This window comes from Thunnus albacares, chromosome 1, assembly GCF_914725855.1.
Source record: "Thunnus albacares chromosome 1, fThuAlb1.1, whole genome shotgun sequence".
Lineage (NCBI taxonomy): Eukaryota > Metazoa > Chordata > Actinopteri > Scombriformes > Scombridae > Thunnus > Thunnus albacares.
The window spans coordinates 9,671,557-9,696,852 of NC_058106.1; the positions used below are offsets into that span (position 1 = coordinate 9,671,557).

The window sequence follows — 25,296 nt, forward strand, 5'->3', positions numbered from 1 at the left end:
ATATAAAAACTTGGCTAGAACTAAACGACATGTAGATTTGCACAATCTATACACAGGAGGACAAGTGATATCACTGACAAATCACATGGATGTCAGAAACACTATATTTTACAGAAAAGGGAAAATACATTTTGACAGGAGCCAAGTGCAGGGAAGATTATTATCAGACATTTGGAACAGGAGATAAATATGTGTTTGAGTAATTGGAGCCCAACACAGAAGACAAATGATTATAGCAAACTGTCTAAAAGCTCCACTCGACACAGAGGGGAAACGTTTTCAAAATGTAGGCAGGACTGGTGATGAACGTCAGAGGACTGGAAGAAATATGTAGGAAAATGTGCGCTGGGCCAACAAAGATCATCTTTCTTTTGGAAAGTAGGGAAATAAACTGGTAGGAAGAAAAAGAGAAAAGAAAATATACAATTGCAGAAAATACATAGATATTAATATCACACTTGATGCTTTATAGAATCGAGCTTTACATTATTGTGCAAATCCTTCAACTGGAGTCTCCTGTAACTAGTATACAGTAGAACTCAAAAACAATCAGCAGCTTCTCTCCCGTACAGACTGGAATGAAGGGGAGAATACAGCTGCTGTGGTTTTGTGGTACAATATAAAAACTGTTACTCTGTATTAACAACAGAGCTGGGTGGAGGAATCGGGAAGGGGGAAGGGGGGGGGGGGTGGGAGCTGCAGGGAAAAGAGGCCGTCAGTAGTACATCAGCCCTGCAGAGCTCAGCTGGGATGCTTGTTCAGAATGGGGAGAGGCTCGGCACTTTGATATTGATGTCTCCGATGTTGATGTTGCGGGGAATCTCGGGCAGGTTCATGTTCTTCACGGCGGAGACAGCGCGAGCGGGGGCCGCCGACAGACCTCCCTGCCCAAACACAACGACACGGAAAAACAACTTTTAAGCCACAGTGTGTGAAATTCTTAAATAGTTAAAGCATCTTATGTATTATTGTGATGGCATTAGTTTTTAGGAACAGAAAAAAAGCTCCTGCAGGGAGATAATAACTGTGGGCTTTTCAGAAAAATGATTTAACCCACTTATTACATACAGTATCATGTATACTTTGCCAGCTATTTTTAAAGCATACCATTAGATTAATATTATGCAGCATATCATTACATTTCTGATATTTTTTCTACCTTCAAGGTTACTGTTGGTTAGTTTGTCTGTGCAGTAAGAAAAATCATCTGAAATGTACTTCTTCTATCCCATAGTACATCATGTTGCTGACATTTTCACAATCTGTTGTGGGACAGTTGACAAAAGGCTTCCTTTTCATTGCATGTCAGGAAATTTGGAGATGCAGCCTCCAAGGAACAGTCTGACACTTTGGGAAATCTGCTTCTTTGCTTCTTTGCTAAAAGCTGATAAGATTAGCAAACTCATTATATTTGTCAGCTGCAGACAGGAGATAGTTAGCTTGGCTTGTGGAAGCGAGGGGAAACAGCTGGACTGTCTCTCTCCAAAAATGAAAAAAAATATTGAGAGTGGTACTGATTTTCTCATCTAATTACCAGCAAGAAAGCGGTTACCTTTCATAGTTGGCTTTAAATGTGATAAAAAACATCAGAAGTGTTGAGTTTGTTGATGGTGGCTTAACAAAAAACAAGAGTCCGGTAAAGAAGAAACGATTGGAATTATTTTCATCATAATAAATTTACCATGTGAGCTGTTGTAGTAGGCTATGTGTCATTACACAACATGTTTTGTTTCATTTCATTCATTCAGCTCATGTTAGCCCATGTCTTGTGGCGAGGGACTCTTTTGTTTTGTTTACCCCTAACAAATCAGTTGTGAAACTAGTGATATATCTGTCCCACATCGTTTTCAGCTGACACGGAAGCAGCTGCAGAGTTATTATTTCTGTAATTTGTACAACTTGTGCAACTTGTACAGCTGCCCCATCCTTAGCCCCACCTAAGTAACTCTGATTGGTCAGTCTCTTCTTAAACTGTGGGGAACAGCCATCAAAGGATATGCTTGTATCACTGACAAAAATCTGAAACGTAGGTGGTGACTCAGAGGTCTGGATCCTGGCTCAGAATGTCAGTGACCTTTAATGTGATGGATGACCTCTCAAGCAAGCTTTAAAGTAAAGTAAATGATAAAAAGTGGCTGCCAGAGACGCAAAACAAACACATTCATCTTTCTAAAAACTCATGGTACACATTGGAGAATATTCGATACTAATGGAAAGTCCACACTGTTTCAAGTTTGTGGGTTAAGACATGTAAAGACCCTTGAATCTGACCTCTGACTTCTCCATGCGGTTCTGCACCTCCACCTGAGCTACGATCTCATTCATGTTGGTCTCCAGCACCATGCCTCCCATCACCACCTCCTGCAAGATATAATGGACCTGCAGAGAGAGCACGACACAGCGGTTAATAAACAGTCACAGTCACTACAACAAGTCTCTGCTGTGACTTACAGTAACATTTAGAAGATGCTGCCAAATTGAAAATTTAAAAAACAACAACAAAAGAAACAAAAAGGAAGACGAATCATCACTTGCTGGTTGTTCTAAACAGCAGTCAGACGCATATGTTTGAAGCTGTGTGGAGTCTAATACTGCCTTGTTTCGCAACTTATCTCATCTGTGTTTCTTTATACAGTTGAAGTCAGAAGTTTACACACACTTACGCTAAAGTCATTGACACTGCCTTTTTTTTAACCACTTCAAAGATTTAATGTTTACAAAAGTGTTTCGGGAGGAGACTCAGCAGCCAGACATTTCTCCGTTCTCTGTTTAAGAGCGGCTGACGCTAAAATGAGAATTGCTCATTTTACCGCTTGCTCAACCACAGACTCCCTACGCACACACATAACGAAAACACTCCTACATAACAGCACCGTACAGATGTCCTTGTAGATGTCCTTCGAGGAATGAGGATGACTCAAAACAATTCCACGATTACGTAGGGTGTTATTGTGCTCACACAGTCATTAGTGGTCGTGTGAAATTTTAGCAGCTGTGTTCCCAATTTCGCAATTCACTATATCACAATTCCAATGAGTCGGGAGTTTACATCCACAGAAATGTCCTCTGGTCTGATGAAACAAACATTCAACTGTTTGGTCATTATTGCTTGGAAGCCAAACACCACCATCCCAACGGTGAAGCGCGGGGGTGGCAGCATCATGTTGTGGGGGTTGCTTTGCTGCAGGAGGGACTGGTGCACTTCACAAAACAGATGACATCATAAGAAAGGACAATTATGTGTATATATTGAAGCAACATCTCAAGACATCAGCCAGGAAGTTAAAGCTTGGTCGTAAATGGGTCTTCCAAATGGGCAATGAGCCCAAGCATACTTTCCAAAATGTGGCAACACGGCTTAAGGCCAACAAAGTCAAGGTACTGGAGCGGCCATCACAAAGCCTCAATCCAATAGAAAATATGTGGGCAGAACTGAAAAAGTGTGTGCAAGCAAGGAAGCCTAAAATGTGACTCAGTTACACCAGTTCTGCCTGGAAATATTATTCTGACATTTCACATTCTTAAAAGTTAAAAGTAGTGATCCTAATTGACCAAAGACAGATAATGTTTACTACGATTAAATGTCAGGAACTGTGAAAAACTGAGTTTAAATGTATTTGGCTAAGATGTATGTAAACTAAACAAATGGGGTGAGAAAAGAATATAATCTAATGTCAGAGAGTCCAGCTCTCTCTCTGGAACGTGCCGTTCACTCACGGCTCATTAGGAAACTATTTCAATGTCACTTTTAGACTTTTCACTTTCAATTTCACGTTTAAATTTAGGGAACTCCTGTGGGCAGAATATATTTCGGGGAGCATGAGAGTGTCCTTGGTTGCAGTTTGACTGTGAGGTTGAGGATGATTAACTGGGAAAAAAAAAAGAAGTCACGCCTAGAACAGCTTTGACTGTATCGGTAATAGCTGCATTAAGTGATGTGAGGCAATAAAAACAATAACCTCATTAAAACTGGTGACGCAGCCTAAATCTGTAATTTATTAATCTGCATATGTCTATGATAGACTGGGGATATTAAGCCTATTTTTTAAAAAACAACTAACTACCCACTGAACCCTGCATAAGTGACTGAAAGGTTGTTGTCCAGCCTCAAGTTTCATCCTGTGAACATTCCTCAGGCCAAACCCCCCTGCACCACATGACGTCAATTTCCTGCTGAGAAAATTCAATCAAGATGGTCGTAGAAGTGTCTGATTAGTCTCCAGCAAACACTTCTGTCTGAGCTCCTGGGAGAGAAAAGGAGGCTTGAGCAACACACAGCTTCCCTTTAAAAAGAGCCTGTATAGTCCAACATAAATTCCCTTTAGAATCCATTATCTGAAAGACATCTTTAAAAACCTTGAACATGTGTTTGTTTTTTCTCCTCTGAGGTGAAAATGGCAAGAAAAGAAACTGCAGACTTACTCTCTCATGACTTCCTGTATGTCAGGAGGCCAGTTTGTTACACAGCGTTAGGGGAAAAAAAAAAACTGGAACTACACACAAAACAAACAGCAGTTCTTTGTGTAGCAGAGAAACACACAAGCACGCACACACACACACACACAGATACATAACTACCCTGCCCATTACTTTGGGGTCATGTCCATCGATCATCACATAAATTAAACTTAACAAACATGGATTTGGATGACGGATTTTTGGATGAAAGTAACAGAGACAGGGTCAGATTTACTAAGGCTGTTGCGTTCTGCCCCAGAGACATTTATGATGTCATTATGTCATTCCCAGCACTCATCAGAGAAACTAAAGTATCCACCCAACATTAATAATTATAACAAGGACGACCTTTCTCTCACCTTGTCCATGTGGAATATCAGGTCCAGTTCACAGACGTTTTCAAAGCATTTATCCAACGTTTCCACAAACACCTATGATGAAGAAGGATGCAAGCGGTCAAACATCTCATTTCTCAAACATCTACATGTAGAGAAGAGTGAGCCTAAAAATGATTTCAGTCGAGATTGTGATTTCATTTCAGGGATTTGTACTGTTGGCATTTAAGATGTGGATGACACAATTTCCTTTAAGTCTGTAGAATGTGAGTGAAGATGATTGTGGTCCAAACTTCACACCTCATACTGACTCTAACACACAGAACATCTGAAAAACTACACATATGGTAGTTGATTTAAAATATATTGATGCCAATATTAAGAGTAGGACCACACAAGTGGATCTGGGTTCATTGTTAGTCTGCAAGTTACTGTGTGATGAGTCATCAGATGCGTCGCTAACAGGGATTTAGAAGAGCAACGACCAAACCAGCATCTAACCGGTCCTCAGTGACATCTGTGGGTATTTTTACACACTGTTTAATGTGCTGCAGCTGAGCAGCTTATTAGCTACATGGCTGCTGACGTAACTGACGTTGGTGATGCACTTTTCTTGGTTTTGTTGGTTAATGTTTGTTTGGTGATTTGTTGCACCCCTTCTCGTAAGACAAGCAAAGACAGATGCAGTCACATCTTTTCCAGTGAATTTGCTTTTTTACCCTTGAGTAAGTGTTCTTGTGTATTTTATTCTGCATGTCATAATTCTCCTGTCAGTAAGTCCGTTCAGTTCAATGTAATAGTGACATTGATTATCTTTTTAGGGCGTTGATTCTCGTACATGTGGATGAGTTATGCCTCTAAGAACACTGACATTTCCCCGCAGGGATAATAAAGATGCGAAGGCGGATTTTTGCACTGATAAAGAAAGAAAGAAAAAAGCACGTCAGCATGTTCTGGTGATAATTTAGTTAACCCGCCTGTACAGCCTGTATCTGTGATAACAGTTTCCTCATTCACATTCTGTCATTGCATGACTGTCTTAGAAATAGAGTATTCTGATAAAACATATTTTAACGTAGAGGTTGGTGAGAAGGCGAGGAGAGACGGGGTGTTTTCTTTTCAAGCTTTGAGAACAAACAGAAGGTGTTATGGGAAAAAGGAGATGTGATTCCCCTACAGAAACCACACATTAAATAAATAAAGTAGAGTAAGTATCTCTACAGAGCAAATTCCATAAACTAACAGCTTACCTGGATCAAGTCCAGAATGCCGAGCTCACTCTCAGATGAGTCCACACAGAAGACAAAGTAGAGGGTGGCATAGTGCCGGTAAATCAGCTTGTAGTCAGAGCCGCCGATGAGACTGAAAACAGATAAAAATGCCATTTGAGAAGAAAATTCAGCTGTAGCCAGTGTTGTAAACTAATTGGGGGGCAAGGACAAAAAATGCCCCACGAAATCTCAGAATGCCCCTAAAAACTGTGACTGAGGGGCGAAAATTGCCCCCAAGATTTCAATAAAAATAATTTCATATTTCCAGTTTAGACTGATACCCTGATCCTACATTAAGCCATCATTTTATTCTAATTCAATTAATTTCATTTCCATCTCTAACACACACTCACACAAACAGCGCTGAGAACATGCAATCCTGCACCTCCAGTGAAGTTGGCTGCTGTGATGGACCATTACCTCATTAAAAAAGCAACCCAAATCATGAGTCATCACCAACGCCATCCCTAGCCAATAAGACGGCAAAGAAAGTTGCTGCTTCTACAACTGAAAAATGGAAAATAGACCAGCTTGATGTTGAAGAGGTGAATAAGATGACTCTCCTCTTCTGTAAAGCATGCAGAGCTCATCCACCCAAACATAGCCTGGACAGCCACAAGCTAATCACCACTTTGTTAAAGGAAACAAACAGGTTAAAAAGTATTCAGCTCATCTTCACCAAACAAGCAAGCATCACTGTTACGCTTGTGGTAAGTAACATTAATGCTAGAGACTTTAAAATGTGTTTGATCTAACATTTTAGCTAACATTAGTGTTAGCATGTTGGCTAGGTAGCGTTAATGTTACAGCCTACATGTGGTTTCTTTCCCTTCCAACTGGAGGGTTGATCGGTGCTGTTGACTAACGTTACTGAGCTCAGTGCATCAAGTGAAGTGAAGCTTTTTAGTCTCAAATCTAGAACATGTTTCCAGTCTACTAACCAATGATGCAGTGCTGGATAGTTGAGTCTATAATGTTATTTCATCCATGGTCAAAACGTCATCAGGGCTACATTTGGAGATGAAATAAAGCATGCTAGGAATTTCAACTAAAGTTATTTCCAGAACTGCATCAATAAATAATTTCATTTTGGCTCTTTTGACAGTACTTGTAGCTACTAGTCTGTTACTGTGTGAAACACCTGAGGATGTGACATGCAAAGCATCAAACCCACAATGATGAAGCCATCGAAGTTAGACTAGTTTTGACTTGTAGGAGATCTGAATATGACATTATCCCCCCCCAACCAGAACTTTCAGGAGATTTAATTAGATCAAAGCCATTAAATATTGTCATGACCTGATGATCATTATCTTATACTATCATCTAGTGGTTTATACTGAAGGCTCTTAGTTGTTGAAAGGGAACAGGCCTGCATTGTTTTGCTTTTCATATGCTTATTATTGAAGTTAGAAAATGTAGACAATTATTGTGAATAAGACAGTGTTTACTGAGGTGGTTGTGGTTACACAAGGTGGTGTTTACTGTCTGCATGTTAATCTGGGCTCATTTCACATTAAAAACAGCAACTTTATGCACTAATTGCTATTTTTTTTAAAAGTGCCCCCAAAATGTTGTAAATGCCCCAATTTTTTTAGACAGTGGGGGCAAAAGTTGCCCCCCAAAATATGTTGTTTTTTTTTACATTTCCTACACTGGGTTTAGCTTTATGCTGTGTGTGAAGAGTTAACAAAGGTGACAGGTCAGCATGGTCAATGAAATAAATACATGCTATCAGTTTGGTCTATGTATGAAAATGACTTGATTGAGAAAAGAAAAAACAGTGACCAAGACCAAGTACTCTTTTGTGGATTTGCCTCCATCTAATGGTTAAAGTCGTGCTACTGCATCTGCGGTCAGCTGCTGGCTCATCTTCATCTGTCAGGTGACATCAAATCGAACAGCAAAATCCCACAAACATGGCCCAGGGTTCATAGTGTCAGTCTTTTGTTCTTTTGTTTGTCTTTTCTAAAATGTTGTCAACATGTAATAACACATCATAATTGAAATGAGAGGTCTGCCATACAGTCTTCAATACATGAAAAACTCATGTTTAGCTGTCACATAATAAACCAACCCAGTTCAGTTGATGCAGTTGATACAGTGGCACCTTGCTCACCACTGACAAACACATCTGCAAGTCCTTTTGCATGTGCATGCGCAGATACACTCTTAGTTCTTCAAATGTGTCAAAACAAACAGCACTACTTGCCTTCCACCCTCCAAGAAGTTGCAGACGTTGTCATCTCTCTTCGACACCAAGTGAAAAGTCTCCCGAATGATCTGCTGCTGCATGTCCTCCGCCTGCAAGAAAACATGGTACACAGACTACTAAGTGATGACCGTTCAGTCTGGTTTTTAAATCTACCCTACAGGTAACCAGTGTAGCATGTCTACACTGGTTACCTGTATGAACAACCTGCCAGAGATCAGGCAGACTAGCTCTGTTTTCTCTTTTAAATCTCTCTTAAAAACACATTTTTTTCAGAGCTGCTTTATCTTGAATCCATTATTCTTTTGTTTTTACTCAGTGTTTTAGTAGTTCATGTCTCACTTGTTATTATCACTTTGTCACTTCTACTTTTATTTATTATTTATCTGGTAATTTCTCTCGGTTTCATGTCTTTGTAAAGCACTCTGTAACTTGATTCTGAAAAGTGCTGTATCAATAGTTATTATTATTATTACTCCTACTACTATTACTTGTAGTCCCATGTGATTTTTAACTGGTTAGCTGATAAAACAGTAAGTGTATCATTAGATCCTTGTTACCCCAAAGAAAGTATGACAGAAAAAACGAATTTTTATTGGAAAATAAATAATTATTTATTAGATGAAACTGATTCCTCTGTGCGAAATCACGTCTTCAGCCGAATTCTATCCGTTTAATAATGCTCGTTTTAATACATCCTTAAAATATGTCATCAACATGATGTTTGCTTCAACAGGAGGGGAACTGAAACTAACAGATGTCGGTTCATTTAGCTGCATGCTAGCATAAGATAAAGCTACCAACTGTGACTTCTAACAAGAGTTGTAACTTGTGTTATTGTCAAACAATCTCCACAACACCCACCGGTCATAGGTTTGAAAGTATTTGTTTGAAAACTGATAAAAACGAATCAAACACTGACTGCTCGTCACATATCACCGTTTACCAAAGCGCTAATGTTTTGAACAACAATCCCCAAAATACTCACAAAATACTGATAGAATCGGATCAGCCGCGGTTTCCCGTGGTTGTTAAATATCAAGATGGCTTTAATCATCTCTACTCTTTCGCGTTCTCAAAGCACAATAAGAAATAACTGTTCAAATGTTATTATTTTTACTATTTAGATGACATTAGCTATCGTACTGAACGGCCTCTCAGCTGACCGGACGACTTAATAAGGTACATCCGGTTGCGTCTCCACATTCAACAGTCGACCGCCAACGAACACCATCACATCATTCGTTCCGGGTGAAATACTGAAACATGAGTTTTATTGGTTCTTCATCAAAATATCGAATAAAATGCGGATATTCTCTCTCTGTTGTAGCACATTATTATTTATTATTTATAATTGTGTGAGAGCTGCACAGCAGCTGGTCGCTAACTACTTCTGCATACTTTCAGCTACAGAAACCATTCAAATATCAAAACGTTCAGCTTTTTCAGAACAATACTGCTATCATTCTTTTTTAATATAAGTTTTATACTTTTTAAATATAATTACATTTATGTAATTACTCATTAATTTCAAATATTAAAATTTATATGGAAAGTCTAGAGGAATGTTTGAAAGTTGATATCTCAAAAACTAAAAGTGCTAAAGTATTCATACTCCATGGACAGGTGTCCCATGCGGAAATGCTTAACATATTAAAACACGATACCTATAGCGCCGCCACGTGGACAGTTATTATGTGTTTTTTATGTTTTGGTTAATAACTCATGAACCATGAGGCGTATCAAAACAATATTTTCACAGTGTGATCCTTGGATGAGCTTATACTGATATAGGCCATGCTCATTCGCACCTGGAAAAATTTTGGATTTTTTGGTAAACATATTTTTTGCTTTCTTTTGGTACATATTTCATTTAATCATCACCAAACTTGGAACATACCATATTTAGATGACCCCGAACAACACTTATGAGTTTGTTTTTGAATATCACTTACCATTTGTCTGTAATTGGTTACCAAACTTTTGAAAACGTGGCTTGATGGCCATAACTCTTCAATACTAAATTGGATTGCAACCAAATTTGGGAATGTTGTACACACAGTCATATTGCACAAGGGTGTAACATTTCGTATAATTCTACCCCAAGGGAGCACTAAAGTAACATTTTAACATGATATTTTTGCAATTCTGTTGTCATTAATAAAACTGTACTTGGTACACAAGTTCTCCATGAGAATGTGCACGAGATATTGAATCATGGCACCAATAGCCCCACCTTGTGGTCATTAGTGAAATACCACCATACTACTTATTAACTGCCACATCTCTTTAATGTAAAATTCCATGGTAACCAAACTCAGCAAAGTTGTACAGATGGGGATGCTAAACAAGTCTGTAGCATTTAATACAATTCCACCTGTAGGTGGCGCTAAAAGATTTTAAAATGGCTGCTGGAGCAGCAGCTTGCAGCTGTAGCAGCTGGTAGCAGCAACTAACAGCTTCAACCTCTCACACGCATTTTCTTCAGAAAATGCACATATTCTAGCTTTATGTATTATTATTTGTATCCTGTTTACAGTTCACAGAAATGGTTTCATCTGTATATTGTCTTTCTTGTTGTTATTCTGTTTAAGTACACTGAACAAGTGTCAAATTCTTTTATGTGTAAACGTACTTGGACATATATAAACACAATGGACACAATAAAGATTATTCTGATTCTGATTCTGATTATGCATTGCATGTCAGAAACACTCTAAAAGACTATATAAACTCAAAGAAAAAATGTTGTGAATGTGAAAGAATATAGCTGGAAAACTGTAATTGAATTTACAGCACATATTAAGGCTTTTAATTCAACCAAATAATCATTACGGAACACATCTAAAAACTAAAAGATTGTTTCCTTGCTTCCCCTGAACATTAGTACAATTGTTCTTCGTATGTCAGCTCATTCTCAAAACACATTGACATGACACGTTCTATTCTTCAGACACCACACAATATAATACAGGAGCCCTGCAGTACAGCAGTTTAGTGAAGCTCATAATTATAGTTTTTGTTGGAAATGTGTAGTGTTGTTAAACCAATATCCCACAAAGTGACCTTAGTTAACATTGGTGAGGGTTTACACTTTCTTCTCTTTTTCTGTCTTACCCATGTGTCATCACAAAAGCTGAAACTTTTCCCCTGCAACATTACATAATTTGCAGCCTTTGTGAGTAATGCACCAGCAACTGAGGCACCATGCAATTACTGGACCCTTTGTACCTTTGTAAGTTGCCTCACACTGCGTTGACCTCTCAAAGCGATGATGTCACACCAGCTTTACTTTTCTTTGTTTCTGCTTGAATTGGTGGAGAGTCGGTTTAAAACTAACATTATGTAAAGTAGCCGCAAAATGTATAAAAAAAATCAATCAATATACACATCCTGAAAACAGGAAAATTGTATTTAGAGTAGAGCTTCACTAAAACTCTTAAAGAAATTTCTTCTTGACCAGACTACGAAATACAGCCTCAGAAATGGTTAACAGTCAATGGCTGACAGTCTCCACAAAAACAAATATCATGATCTTGACCAAACTGGTAAGCCTGTTCACTTCAAAATGATTGTGTTGTAAGGAACTGTTTTTGGACAGCCCCTGTATGCGAATAAAGGTGCAAATCTTTTCTTACCTGTGTAATATTGCTCTGTAAATATCTCTGTTACCGCCAGTGAATTCTGTTATGGCTCATCTCAGACTGTTCCTGTTCCAAAAATAACTGATTAGAGTAATATAATTAGTGAATTAACAATCAAAATACTGTCAGTTTAATATTATTATTCATGAAATCAGAATGTATTCATCCTCTATTTTCTAATCAGGGTTATTGGGGTCACGAGGGATCTGGAGCCAGTGCTTGCATGAATTGGCAAGAGGCAGGGGAAACCACACAGGGAAACAGTTTAATGCTCTCTCTCTTTTTTATCTACAAGCAAGTTAGATTCCTCAGTCGACCTAACCTGCAGGTCTTTGGACTGTAGGATTCAATCCACTCAAACACCACACAGAAAAGATGAGAATCAGCAACATCTGCCTTGTGAAACAAAAACATCAAATAAAATCTTTCAAGCATCTTTGGCTAATGACTTCTGTCATCGTAAAGTCTAAGCCACGTCTTAGCAGTGGGTTGTCTTGGTCTTATATAGAATGTTCCCAAACACCAACTAACAGGTTGCTGGACATACTTGCAAAAATAAAAGGTTGGTGTCTTATCAGTAGATAATGCATTCAGGTTACGGTCAGAATTTTCTTTAACATATACAAAAAAAAAAAAATCCACTCCAGGTCTCTCTAACACTTTTGTAGATTTTAAGATATATAAAAAATGCTGTAATACTTTGAATGATAATTTGTGTCTGATATGGTTTTTCCACAAAATAGTTCAGTTGTTTTTCAACTTGTTAAAAATTCTTAAAATTACATCTACTCTTTCTCCCTCATTGAAATATTCTGAATTTATGAATATGTAAATATTTTTCATTTCAAACATACAGAAGATGTCACTGAACGGTCCATTCTGTGTATGTGCACTACAGGCTTCAAGTTTCCACATCACACTTTTGTAAGTTGCAAATTGGGCCGCGATTGGCTTCAAACTATTTGCTTGTTTAGTTTAGTTTACTAGTTTATTGGGATCCCCAATAGCAATCACACCAGGCAACAGCTACTCTTCCTGGGGTCCACATATTGTATCATGCTTGTGTTTGTCATCGGAGTCCTGCTCCACACATTCACACCCGTACTTCAGAGTACCTTACTCAAGGGAACCTCGAGTAAGGGAGACCATCTGATTAACTTCACTGGAGAAAGAAAAGTTAAAGGGGATTTAGCACTTTTTCATGGTTGTGCCCAATGTTGAGACAATATAGTGTATGCTGTAGTGTGTGTATGTGTGTTTGTTTGTTTGTTTGCACAAAGGGGAAACATACAAAAAGACTTTTCTGATGACTTATGTACATTATAAGCTGATTATTTCTAGAACCTATGGTCTAGACACGTATCTAATTCTATCACACCTTATCTCTCTGATGGAGGTCCATCAGACAAACCTTATGGGGATCTGTTGTAAATCTACCTGAGGGTCCTTGCCCAACAACTGCACCAATACTTTCAATCCAGATCAGACGACATTCTGTGTTTCTGTTTGATCATCCTCAGCAATATCAAAATGTTAATCCGCATTTCCTGTTCTGATTTCATATCCATTAATTCTCTGTCCTACGTTTTCCATCATTAGTGCTGCAAAGCCACCCGGGTTGTTGCCTGTGTATCATCTATTATTTCCCCCCTAAATTCCCTTCCTCCTACATGAGCACAGTGGAAAACAAATAGACGCTCATTAGCATGTGTGACCCGTTGGTGGTAAACAGGCTTATTTCCACATGAGTGCAGTGTGAGAATGGATTCCACCGGGACAGTCGAGGTAGGTGGGCCCGCCGGCTGCCTTCATGGGGACTTTAATAGGGACTTAACAAATGCATGTAGACAGGCACAACATTCTCTGGCACAAGCGGGTCATGTTGGTACAGTGAGCACTTGTTAGAGGGTGACTCACTGTATTTGGACTCTTGGGTGGCCACTGATATTCACTTCATTTTTAATGTGCTTTTTTTTTTTTTCTCTCAGTGCTAATTGTTGAATTGCGACGGATGCTGCGTGCTGTCTGCCAGAGCTGAGGTAATGTGTGGCGTTCAAATAATGCCTCTGTGCTCTGCTCTGCTCTGTGATGAAAGCGGCCTGTAATTACAGGGATAGTCAAAACTGTCAGGGGCTCTTCTATGGATGGTTTTGTTTACTGTCTGCTTCTCTCACAGCATCACAAGCTGCTGGCCCTCAGCTTCCTCCGCCTTGGCCTCAGACATCAACAGTTCACTTCAACTGCACCTGTGCAACTGCACCTCCTCAAACAAATTAAAAGACAGTGTGATGAAAAGACAGATGTGATGAGTTGTTTTTGTATCCATACACATTTAGAAGGGCACAACTTGAACTGTTCTGTGTTCCTGTATATTTGGCTCACAATTATACAATATTACTATTTTCTCCCTTTTAATGATGTGACTTTCTGGAGCTCAACAGGTAGAGAAAGGCAACAGCAACGCCAAGATTAAAGGTGTGAAAGCCTGTTTAGCTCTATAGGTAGAACACAGCATTGACACTTTCAGGGTTAAAGGGTCCATATACCTACTGGGACCACCCATCAGATCATTATAATGCAAAGAAATGTGGACAAAAAGTCCACCTTGTATTTTATTTAACTGTACATTAAAAGTCTGCAGTTGGTTCCTATTTCCTCAAGATGGCAGCATTTCAGTGTACATTCAGAGGAAACCCAAAATTTACTGTAAGCAATATTTTTTGGTTAACATAAGTGTTAGAAAGCTTTACATTCGACAGCCATCACTGATATAGTGTGTTTGGTCGGTAACATGGGTCACCCAGTCCCTCTGCTCTCCAGTGAACAGAAAATACATTTTCTGGTATCCTGTTCCCACTTTATTCAATCAGGAGAGAGAACTCCACAAAGAGGCGGTTCTCTCTGTGCGTTCATGGGCAGGCAGCAGAATTTCAGTGGCGGAACAGGTTAACCTATTGATTCCAGCGCTAACAGGAATGGCTTACACAACCAAATACACAAAGTGAATGAAAGTAACAATCTTGATTTCCATTTTGTTCTCATTAGCGGCACCTATAGAGATAAGCGGTAATTGCAGGGGTGTTTTTGGACCTCACTCAACCTCACTCCCAGAGATCCAAACAGCATCACCTCTGTGATGTCACACTAGCAGAGACCCAAAAAACGGTACACCACTTCACACAGACAGAGAAAGGCCCCGTCTTTGGCGGACCAACCACTGCTGGGTGATGGAAAACGCGTCACTGCTTTTGAATTTTTCCCAGGAATGTCGCCACCGACACCCAGTTCATAATAATCATAATACTGCAAATGCAAGGGCTTTCATCAGTGGACCATAGGGTCAATCACCATTGTGTTACCTCATTTGGCGATAGATAGTGACTTAACAACATTTATTTAGTGAAAATCTTTGCGATTATTACTTTAAGATGGCTGAAGAAAAGAAAGAAGAAAAGAAAGCTGCCCGGAAAAAAAGAGACAGGAGTCATGCAGGACCTGCTTTATATCAGTGTAAGCTATATTTTACTCTGCAGTAGCTATACGGATATATTATTGTACTTACTGGTTTGAGGTAGATGAACCACTGCTCTCCATCGCTGCTGTGCCTAATATTGTAAGGTGCTGTGGCGAAGACCGCTACACGTTCATGTGGTGATGTGGGGAAGAGGGAGGGGAGTGCTACCTGCAAGAACAGACAGGAAGTTAGCCAAGTTATCGCTTACGGCCCCTTTAATGTTGTTGCAGGAATACAGAGCTCAGAGCTGATGAGATGTATTTGAGGGGCTAATTTTCAAAATTTTCCATATTTATTATGGAATAACCATCCTAACAGATTCCATGTCTCTGCAGGGTTTTTATTTTAGTAGCCAATTTTTTAAATGAGTCTTAAATTTGTGTCTTTTTATTTAAGATATACTGTAATATTACAAGGCACAGAGCTTAGAAACAAAAGTATTACATGAATTCTATTACAGATTATTATATAAACACACACACATACACAATGTGAAAACTATGGCCACATGCCCACAAAACACTAGGCCAGACATAATGTGGACCCATGGGTTCGTTAATGTAGGTAATGATGTATAAAGGCACAAGTGATATTCGTACTTGTATGAATGATGAGCCTGTACACTGTGCACATATAAAGACACACTTGAAACTACGCAGATTGATTGAGACTGTAATTCTAGGTGGTGCAGACAGACAGACACGATCTTTGTATAGGCAGCCCTCTGCTGAGTATTTGTGAGCAGCAAAACAACCCTGATCCTGGATCAGCATCCCGGATTTCCTTCGCACCGCGTCGTAAACGGAGTCTCTACGGCGGTGACCAGAGAGGAGAAGAAGCGCTGAGGTCTCACTCTGTCAAAATTTGTGATCGTTTATAGTGACGATGGGTACCTCAGCGAGGAAGAGCACAAATGAATGCTTCATCAAACTGGGAATCAGTTTGTTTATAGGCTACTGGTGGATCAGTGACAGTGTATCTAATAACCCTTGCTCCAGTTACTGGTGTGTATAGAGAAGGAAAGATGGCATAGTGACGTGGTCCTCTGTCGCAAATATGCCGTGGTGGAAAGTAACTAAGTACATTTACTCAAGTACTGTGCTTCAGTACAGCTTTGAAGTACTTTTACTTTACTTGAGTATTTCCATTTTATGCTACTTTATACTTCCACTCCACTACATTTCACAGGGTAATATTCTACGTTTTACTCTTCTACATTTGCCTTACAGCTATAGTTACTAGATACTTTTCAGTTCAATATTTTACATGTAAAACAGATTATTTTTTTGATTTGTAATTCATTTAGATCACTGTGTAGAGATCTGTTTTCACCTTGACATTAAAGGGCTCTTTTTCTGTTGATTAGTGTCACAAAATCTGCATTAAATCCTCTTTGATTCAATGTTTTAAGACAAGCAAATATGACAAAGTCCAAGAGTGGTGAGTACATTTTACATTTTGTATATTTTTCATAATGAGTACTTTTACTCTTAATACTTTAAGTAAATTTTGCTGATACTTTTATACATTTACTTAAGTAGTATTTTAATGCAGGACTTTTATTTGTAGTGAAGTATTTTTGTATTTTTGTGCCGTGGTATGTACGATTGCTACTTTTACTTAAGTAAAAGATATCAGTAGTTCTTCCACCGGCGCAAATATGGTAGATTAATGAGATGTGGTGTCCGTGTCGTAGATGTTTACTATTTATTCTGTCCACGATACTGTTAACACGCAGAGATAAAAACTGACCTTCTTGTGATGAGTACCAGACCGGTCACTATGGTAACTGCTCTCATATTGTGGCTGAACTGCAGCAGGAGCCACGCCCACTTTCATACACTGGAAGGCGGGGCAAAAACAAGCTAGAGTGATTCATCTGTTGAAACGGAGACGATCTCTGCGCACGGCGGCGTGTTTACAGCGGACACGGCAGACTGCAGACCGACCGAAGGAGAGACTGTGTACGGTATGTACCTGTACATTAATCTGTCTAACGACGCTACCTGTTCAGCTATCTATCGACGGAGCGCGTTAGATAACCAGATGACTTGAACTGGCCCGGAGCATTAAGGTCAAATACTCCATTTTCCGTTGGTATGAAGATGAATTGCAGCCACAACAACAACGCGGCGTGTGAGTGCATGATGAGCGGCTGAGGAGGAGGAGGAGGAGGAGAAGGAGGCTGCGGTCTGAAAACCAGATTTTATCCTGGATATTTCGAAACAAAACATCGTGTCCTTCACTCAAGGGGGTTGTGTACCCTTTTAATATGTTATTGTACACCCAAGACCCTCTCTTTCCATCCCAACTGTAGTGGGGTTTGACTCTTTTTTTCCTGCCTCCTGAGGATACTCCAGCAGCGGGACGTTGAACGTTTTTTCCTCCAGATATGGAGAGTGAAGATGCGGATTACAGAGGAATCCCCCACCGCTAGTTTAGCCGCATTGGTTTCATTATACACATCAACGTGGTGTTGTTTTTGTTTGGCGGGAATAAACAGAAATATGAATACATATTTTCTGGCCAGGGGAATAAATCGGTGATTTTTGGAGCACGGTTGGACTGTCCTGCTAGCCTGTTTGTAGTAGCTATTAGCTCCATTAGCCGGCTAACAGCTAAAAGGTGCTGGCTGGAGATTAAAAAAGCCTTTTAATCATTCTGACCAGTTTATGCCGACGTTTCCTCCCCTCAACATATTTATTTACAGGATTTGGGGGGGATTTACTTCTCCAGGAATGAGGTCTCGAATGGAAAGGAACCGCTTGACCTTGTTTTGGTGTGTGATGCTGGGTCTGTCGTCCTGCCTCCGGCCCGCCACCGCAGAGAGTAAGTACTGCTACTCCACACTGCTGTTTATTACATGCTCAAATACTATCTAAACTGAGGAAGTAACGGTAGCTTTCCTTATGATGAAAACTAAATACACTGCATATATTCTGTATCGTACAACACTATGTAAATAGAGACATTGTTTTCTTGTTATTTAACATGTTACATCTTTACATTTCGAAAATATGAGTGCTTGAATTTGCAGTTTATTATTAGGTAAGAAAAATGTCATCACACTGCTGTTCTGCATGTGGCTTTGGGGACTCCTTTTTCTGTTTACATTAAACCTACTTCATGAAAGCTGTATTATTGTACAGTATAATACTCTGATATAAATATTATTTTACCTCAGTGGGAAAAGTACTTAATATACAATGTGTCAGTAGTGCAAATAAGTGTAGTTTACATGGTTTTGGTGAATACTGTGATAGATTGTAGAAGGTGTGTTTTAAAAGTCAGTTTTAAACTCCACTATAAAGAAGAAAGACTTAATTTAAGTTTGTTGGTAAATACATTACTATGACTCAGCCAGTGGAGAAAGTCAGTCATGCTATATATACAAACCTCACTGTCAACTCTGAGTCACAGTGTGGTGAATCAGAATCAACAAAATGTGGGAGGTATCTGTAATCTCAAGAGAAAAACTCAAACAGAGTTAGGAATTGGGTAATTAAAATGTAGCTAATTGAGTTTAGTTGGGCTTGTCTGCCTCTGCATTCAAAAATATCATGTATTAATTTCATATTGAAGTGAGAAACACTACTGCGAACGGTGGGCAAACACGTCAGTTGTCACTGGACCTGCTTGTACTAAGCCTTGACAAATAACACCCTGTGTATTCTATCATAGAGCCGTAAAATGAACAAGCACACACAGACATGCGCACAATATTTAGTTTTTCATGGTTGTGGGTTACAGGGCTGTTTTTTTTTAAACATCCGAAGGAGTCAAAAGTAGTCAGAAAAACTTGTGGAATCCCTCGATTACTGCTGCTCTGATGGTTTTACAGTCTAGTCCAATTGGGATCTTGAAAGTGCAACATAAAAACATGTAAACACCAGAAAGGGAGCAATGTTATTGTAGATAAAGGTCTTGACTTAATTTAAAACCGTGGAAGAGCTTTGCCATCATATTCGTGTTAACTTTCCATGATTTTTGGTGAGAGAACAGATCTAAACCGAGGGAAATAATCACAACCACCACTGTCAACTTTACGTCTTCTTTTGTATGTAGATATTCTCCCCAAAAAAGCCATCCATTTGAACAAAACTCCCTTAATACTGACTGAAACCACAGCAACAAACGCTATTTGTCTACAGGGGTCACTGTGCACTTTTCTGGCAGGACATAGTCATTTATTCTCCTTTGTAAAACAAACCTGGGGATACCTTGAACTTGGAAATAGTTTCATGAATGCCAGACTGCTGCAGCTGTGTTGATCAGGCGCAACAACATCCTCCCATCAGGCAAATGATGGGAATCACAGAAGGGCTGAGGTTATAGATTACAGTCCAATGTTTTTCCTGAAGTGAACTAATACTCATTTGAAACTTTGAGATAATTTTGAGAGGCACTAATTGGTACCACACAGATGGATCAGTGCAAGGATTAGGACTTTTTAGTGACAAACTACGGTGGCCTAATCAAGCTCATATGCTCTGTCAGCTTGTAAACCTTCACGTTTAATGAATTTTAAGCTTTTGTATTTATTTAAAAAATCTTTATATGTGTTTCCATCTGAAAATTTTCCATGTTTCCAGCTACTCTGTAAACTGGGCTTCCCGATTCATCCCATTCATCATGACATGTTGGGGAGGGGTGGGTCAGGGGGTTGATCCAGGGTCTGGGTTTTAAATAGAACAAGCCAAAGTACATTCGCAAGCAAAACAGACCAAGTTCTGTTGATTGGAAAGAGTGAGGAGCTTGTGAACTGTGTGTTATGGGGTTTACTGTTAGCCCCAGTGGTCACAGGACAAACCTGGGAGCTGCAGAGAGGTTCTCCCATCGAAATCCTACATTCATTCTCACTCCGGTGTGGAGCTGTCTAAAGGTTCCTTGTGTGGCTAAACTCTGAACATTCCTGCTGGTCTGCTGTATCAGTTGAGGCTTAAGGGCAGCTGGCTGGTTTGGGTTAACCAGGTTCAGCTCTGTTCCTGCAGACACAGCTTTTCAGATGAACCAAACAAGTTTTATCTGTCAAGAGCGATCTTTTGCTAAAGCTTCCCAGCGCATTTCTTCTCACCTTGTCTCTCATGTGGAAAAGTATTTATGAATACGTTCCCCCTCGGGCGGTCTGTCACTAACGGGATGGAAATGAGGAGTAAACAGACTTGCTGCAGTCTATTGGCAGTGAATGAAGTGCCAGCTAAGAGGGCGTATTGCTTCCTATTTCTTCTCTTAATGGGCTTCTAGTGGATTTCCGCTGATTGTCTGCGGACAGTCTGGGTATTGCAGCCAGCTGGGAAAAGGTTATCAAAAGTAAATATGTGATCTGGAGGCTCATCAAAGCCTGCGGAGATAGGCTTGTGTACTCAGCTGTTTAAAATGTGTCGGTATGAGAGGAAAGAGAGGGGGAGTTATTAAGCTCCTACACCTGCCATTGGTATTTTTCACTTAGCCGGGTGTACATTTTGATCAGAAACTTTCTTTAGTATTTTCACAGGCTTGATTAGGAGCAGTTCCCATGAAAGATGGCCATGCTGGCACTGCAGTGAGGCCACTGAGGGTGAAGCGTTGAGGCTGTGGTGATGTAACATCACTAGGCAGTGTGTCTTTTTACAGGCCCGGGTGTTGGGATTGTATTAACAGGTATGCAGCTCACTGAGGGCTGCTGACAGTGTGCACTGACAAGTAGATTACAGAGAAAGACATAACCGCCATACCAGCACACTGCTGGCCTTAAATCACACCAAAGGCATTTTATAATGGCACACCAAAGGCTCTCATGTCGTCTCTCGAGAAGACCTAAACTCTCGGCAGCTTCAGTTTGAAAAGCCTACTGCTCTCAACCCTCTATTTTATGTGAGAACCAAATTATCCCCAATTAAAATGCCAAATGCAAAGAAAGGCAATACAAATGAAACGTATTTTAGCAGGACACTGGTACACCGCGAGCCACAGCGTCACTGTGCTTTGGCATTGATGTCCCAAGTAGAGTTGAAAGAGGTCAAGTTTGGGACATTTTTACATTGGATATATTTGTTGTCTGTATAGTTTACTGTGGTAAAACATGCTTTTGGGGAAAAAAAATTACAGGACAATCTTAGACTTGTTTGAGCCAGTTTACCAACTTAATTTTCATAAATGGGCCCAACTTTCTTTTTTGTGTTTTTCAGTAGAAAGTTGTGCGTCTATCTGCCAATTTTTGTTGTGTCTGCTGCTTTTTGCGTGTATTTTATGTCCCTGAAAAGGATCAAGGAGTGTAGTAGTTGGAGCAAAGCAGTAGACATGAGATGTGGCATTGTACTGGGTAATATATATAATATAATGTAGAAATGTTACTATTTTTCTCCTCTTTTTATCTTCTACCCTAAAGGTCCATTGTGTTGAATTCAGTGGCATCTAGCAGAACAGACTCGGCAGAAATGGGATATAATATTCATAAGTATGTTTTCATTAGTGTATAATCACCTGAAGATAAGAATCGTCATGTTTTTGTTACTTTAGAATGAGGCCTTTATATCTATATAGAGAGCGGGTGCTCTTCCATAGAGCCCGCCATGTTCCACCGCCATGTTTCTACAGTAGTCCAGACCAGACAAACCACAAACACTGACTCTAGAGAGTTTCGCAGCCACCATAGGTTCTCCCACATGCTTGGAAGTGGAGGGTGAGGGGAGGGGTATCCTGTTCGTTGCAGTCTGCAACCTCACAGCTAGATGCCACTAAATCTTATACATTGGACCTTTAAATTTAAATACTGTGTACTTCACTATTGTGATTTCACTGGGATCAGTCCTCTCTTAAAGCAGCAAGAAAGTATGAGGACAGATACACATTTCTTGTTTTGTTGTTTCTATACTTCTGCAGATTAGATCTGAAAAAGATCACTGTCTATGATTTTGGAGTTTTAGTTTGAGGGTGTTTACATTAACATCAGATTAGCAGTATGCAAACTGTGTACTGTTTTATACAGTCACACAATTCTATTTAACATAAACCCAAAAGAAGTAATATTTGGTTGCAAGTCACTGGAAGTCAATAACCCACAAATAAAAGCTTACTGTTACATCTTGTTGCATGTGCTATATGCAGTTTTTAAAATTAAAATGTTAAATGAGATTTATTTGTAAAAGCCTTAATCAATCTCAAATATGGAAAACTGTACAGTCTGTTTCCCTTTCTCTGAGTTGCACTTTAGGACTGTTGTGACATCAGGAATTTGTACCTGCGTCACTGTGTTGGTTTGAACTGACTATAGGAAAGTTACTGTTTATAATGAACTTTGCCAAAGCTGAGCTTAGTTTTAACATATCTTTCCTGCTATCATATAAGAGACTTTTCCCAGCTGTACAGAAACATATATGATTTGTTATAGTACAAGATATTTTCAAAAAATAGCCAAAAATTTCCTTTAATCACCCAACTGGAAAAGTACAAAGATTTCTGAAATTTAGCAGGACTATTAGCTCTCTCATCAGCAAATGATGGACCACTCATGGAGGGATGCTATACTCTCCTACTTATGTGTTTCATTTGTTTTATCACTTCAAACTTGTGGTTTGCGTTTGGGCAGTGTCATGCTATCATTGCAGCCTCCCTCTCTGTGTGTAACTGAAGCCCCTTTCACACATGCACTGCAACCCTGAAGTTATCCTGACATTACCCGGAGGATAATATATGTGTGAACGCAAATGTCCAAGTCAGTCAGATCGGACATTAAACAGACTTTACCCTGTCAGCTCCCTAGCACCAAGTCCGTGTAACGTCTAATTGAGTCCATGTGTGAATACAGCAGGTCATTTTCCGGAGAATTCACAGTGAGCGAGTGGGCGTGTTGATGATGTTGCTATCATCTGGCTGGCGTTAGATAAACACAGCAGGCCAGCTAAGCTGCATTGTTTTGACTGGGCCTGAACGCTCCGCTGGGAAGCTAGAGCTAATGGAAGAGAAGACTTCCTGTGATTTCATGTAAAATGAAAGCTGTTTTTTGTTTTTTTTTAAATTTATTTTATGTCCAATAGATGAAAACGCGTCTGATGTGTGCCACATGTGTGAAGGGGCAACTCTGAACATTGTCCGGACCTGATTCTCCGGACATTGTCCAGAGTTCATATGTGAAAACAGCTTGACTCCAGAGCTGCTGTTCAGTGGATAATTTCAGAGCCAAAGAGCTGCATGATAAGATCCTGATTTGTTAGATCCCATGTTCATGAACATCAGTCACAGTTAACAGTCTGTTAAACATACTGTGGAAACATGAGCTAATTGATCATTTTTAACTACAACCAACATTTAGAATTTAAACGAATTCTTTTATTTTAGTGTTCCTGATCCAACAGTAGATCATTACTGATTGTGAAAGCTGAAATCAGAACACTGTGGTTTTTGAGAATGTATAATGGTGGTAGATCTCTGTAGCTGGTAAGTTATGGACCTGTTCCAATTTAATGATGAGTCAAGTTGTGCTACGCTGTCAAACCGCGTTGAGGAGATTGGGAATAGTTTCCATTGCCAGCAGAAAGGTTCAGTGTGTACTTTTAGATTGGAAATTAAACTTTGTTCCACCTCAATAGCAGTGTGGTTTCTTATGAGACACCACCACATTTGGGGAACTACAGATTATAGTATCAGCGGTACTGTCTGTAACCACTCATAATATTTTGCATTGAGACCTTTTTTTATTCATATTATCAAATTCAGTTCGTAGAGTAGTCTTTCACTTGTCGTTCTACTCTTGATGTGCATAAAGCGTACTTCATTACCTTATTGTAATTTGTTAGAAGATGGTAGAGAGTTTATTACATATTACACAATAACTTATTTTCTTAAATTATACGGGGAAGTTTACAACCCTGGGGCGTAACATCTGGTGTGGGAATATGTATGTACAGCAGCGCATTGCTCAAGCTCCAGGTTTTGCTTTTAGGGCAATGCCTTAATAAAAATTTCACATTTATTTATACTCATTAAACCTACAACTCCAGCCCTAATGTTTAATTATAAAAGCCTGTCATTAAGAAAACAATTTATTGTTTGCTGAGAAAGCATAGTCTTTCCCAAGCTTCCCTGCGTCACATTCATACAGTAAAACTTTATAGACCAGCATTAAAGTAGTAGTGTGACAACCTGTTAGCTGGTTGGTGTGAGTTTTCCATGACTCACCGCCCTCCAGCTTTTGAAGTCTAAATCCTCCTCACAGTGATGTGCGATAATGGCCTCCATGTTTCTGTGGGTGCTGCTGGGGCTTCAGGCTAAGTATTGTTTAGAGCACAGCACACAGGTGGGTGTAAGAGTTGGAGAGGCAAACACTTCACCAGTCATCACCGATCATCACCACCAAACTTTTTCTGATGAGGGCTCTTGATTATTCAGAGGCCAGTAGTAGAAACTTGTTCATACGTTTCTTTGTAGTTGGTTTTGCACCGGCTGTTTTCTTGTCCTAATAGAATCCAACCCTACTGACCGTGTTCATATAAATATCTAATACTGGTTAGCAGTATTGGTGGTTAAAAGCCACTAATTGTGGTTAAAAGCAAAACAAACGAGAACAAATCTATTTTACACTGAACATAAAAGTGCATAAATACATGGTTTACAGATTGTTCATATCAAAGGACAGACAATTATGCTTTGTTGTCTGATGTCGTTATTTGTTTGATTCAAAGCCCAGACATTTCTACTGTAGATAGGTGGCTTCAATTCAGAACATCATATTGTATACAAAGACTGGCACAGGTTGAGACTTGGGGACGCTACTCTGTAGTTCCACTGCTGTTTTTATCAGCCGTGCTATAGGTGTGGCTGTAGAGATGACAATGTCGGTGGGATCCCTTCACTTTGGTCCACACTGAAATATTTCAACATCTAT

At 39.5% G+C, this 25,296-nt stretch overlaps 2 protein-coding genes across 4 annotated transcripts in view; one reads left to right on the forward strand and one right to left on the reverse strand.

Moving 5' to 3' along the window:
• Positions 1–86: 86 nt before the first annotated feature.
• Positions 87–11,977, reverse strand: ap3s2 (adaptor related protein complex 3 subunit sigma 2). Of its 2 annotated transcripts, none has more exons than XM_044371725.1 (6): positions 11,915–11,977; positions 8,277–8,368; positions 6,044–6,155; positions 4,818–4,889; positions 2,272–2,379; positions 87–884 (listed from the first exon to the last, which is right to left on the reverse strand). In XM_044371725.1, exons 2-6 carry the CDS (start codon positions 8,357–8,359, stop codon positions 759–761), a joined length of 501 nt encoding a protein of 166 aa, XP_044227660.1. In that variant the 5' UTR covers positions 8,360–8,368; positions 11,915–11,977; the 3' UTR covers positions 87–758. The 2 variants fall into 2 exon arrangements, with proteins under 2 accessions (XP_044227660.1, XP_044227579.1); XM_044371644.1 differs by lacking the exon at positions 11,915–11,977 and adding an exon at positions 9,265–9,468.
• Positions 11,978–17,162: 5,185 nt separating this feature from the next.
• The window catches only part of LOC122995832 (insulin-like growth factor 1 receptor), a 56,594-nt gene continuing 48,460 nt past the window's right edge, over positions 17,163–25,296 (forward strand). Inside the window, exons 1-2 of one of the 2 annotated variants that reach the window (XM_044371318.1) lie at positions 17,163–17,403; positions 18,145–18,263. In XM_044371318.1, coding sequence (XP_044227253.1) covers positions 18,173–18,263 — 91 coding nt within the window. In that variant the 5' untranslated portion in view covers positions 17,163–17,403; positions 18,145–18,172. Of the gene's footprint in view, positions 18,264–25,296 lie in introns of both variants that reach the window. The other variant, XM_044371244.1, reaches the window with a different exon arrangement.

Coding starts and splice junctions, on each gene's coding strand:
- ap3s2 (XM_044371644.1), bottom strand. CDS start 9,333: ATGATTAAAGCCATCTTGATATTTAACAACCACGGGAAACCGCGGCTG. Junction 2,380..4,817: donor TGATATTCCACATGGACAAG/GTGAGAGAAAGG, acceptor CTCTCTCTGCAG/GTCCATTATATCTTGCAGGA. Junction 885..2,271: donor ACCGCATGGAGAAGTCAGAG/GTCAGATTCAAG, acceptor GTGTTTGGGCAG/GGAGGTCTGTCGGCGGCCCC.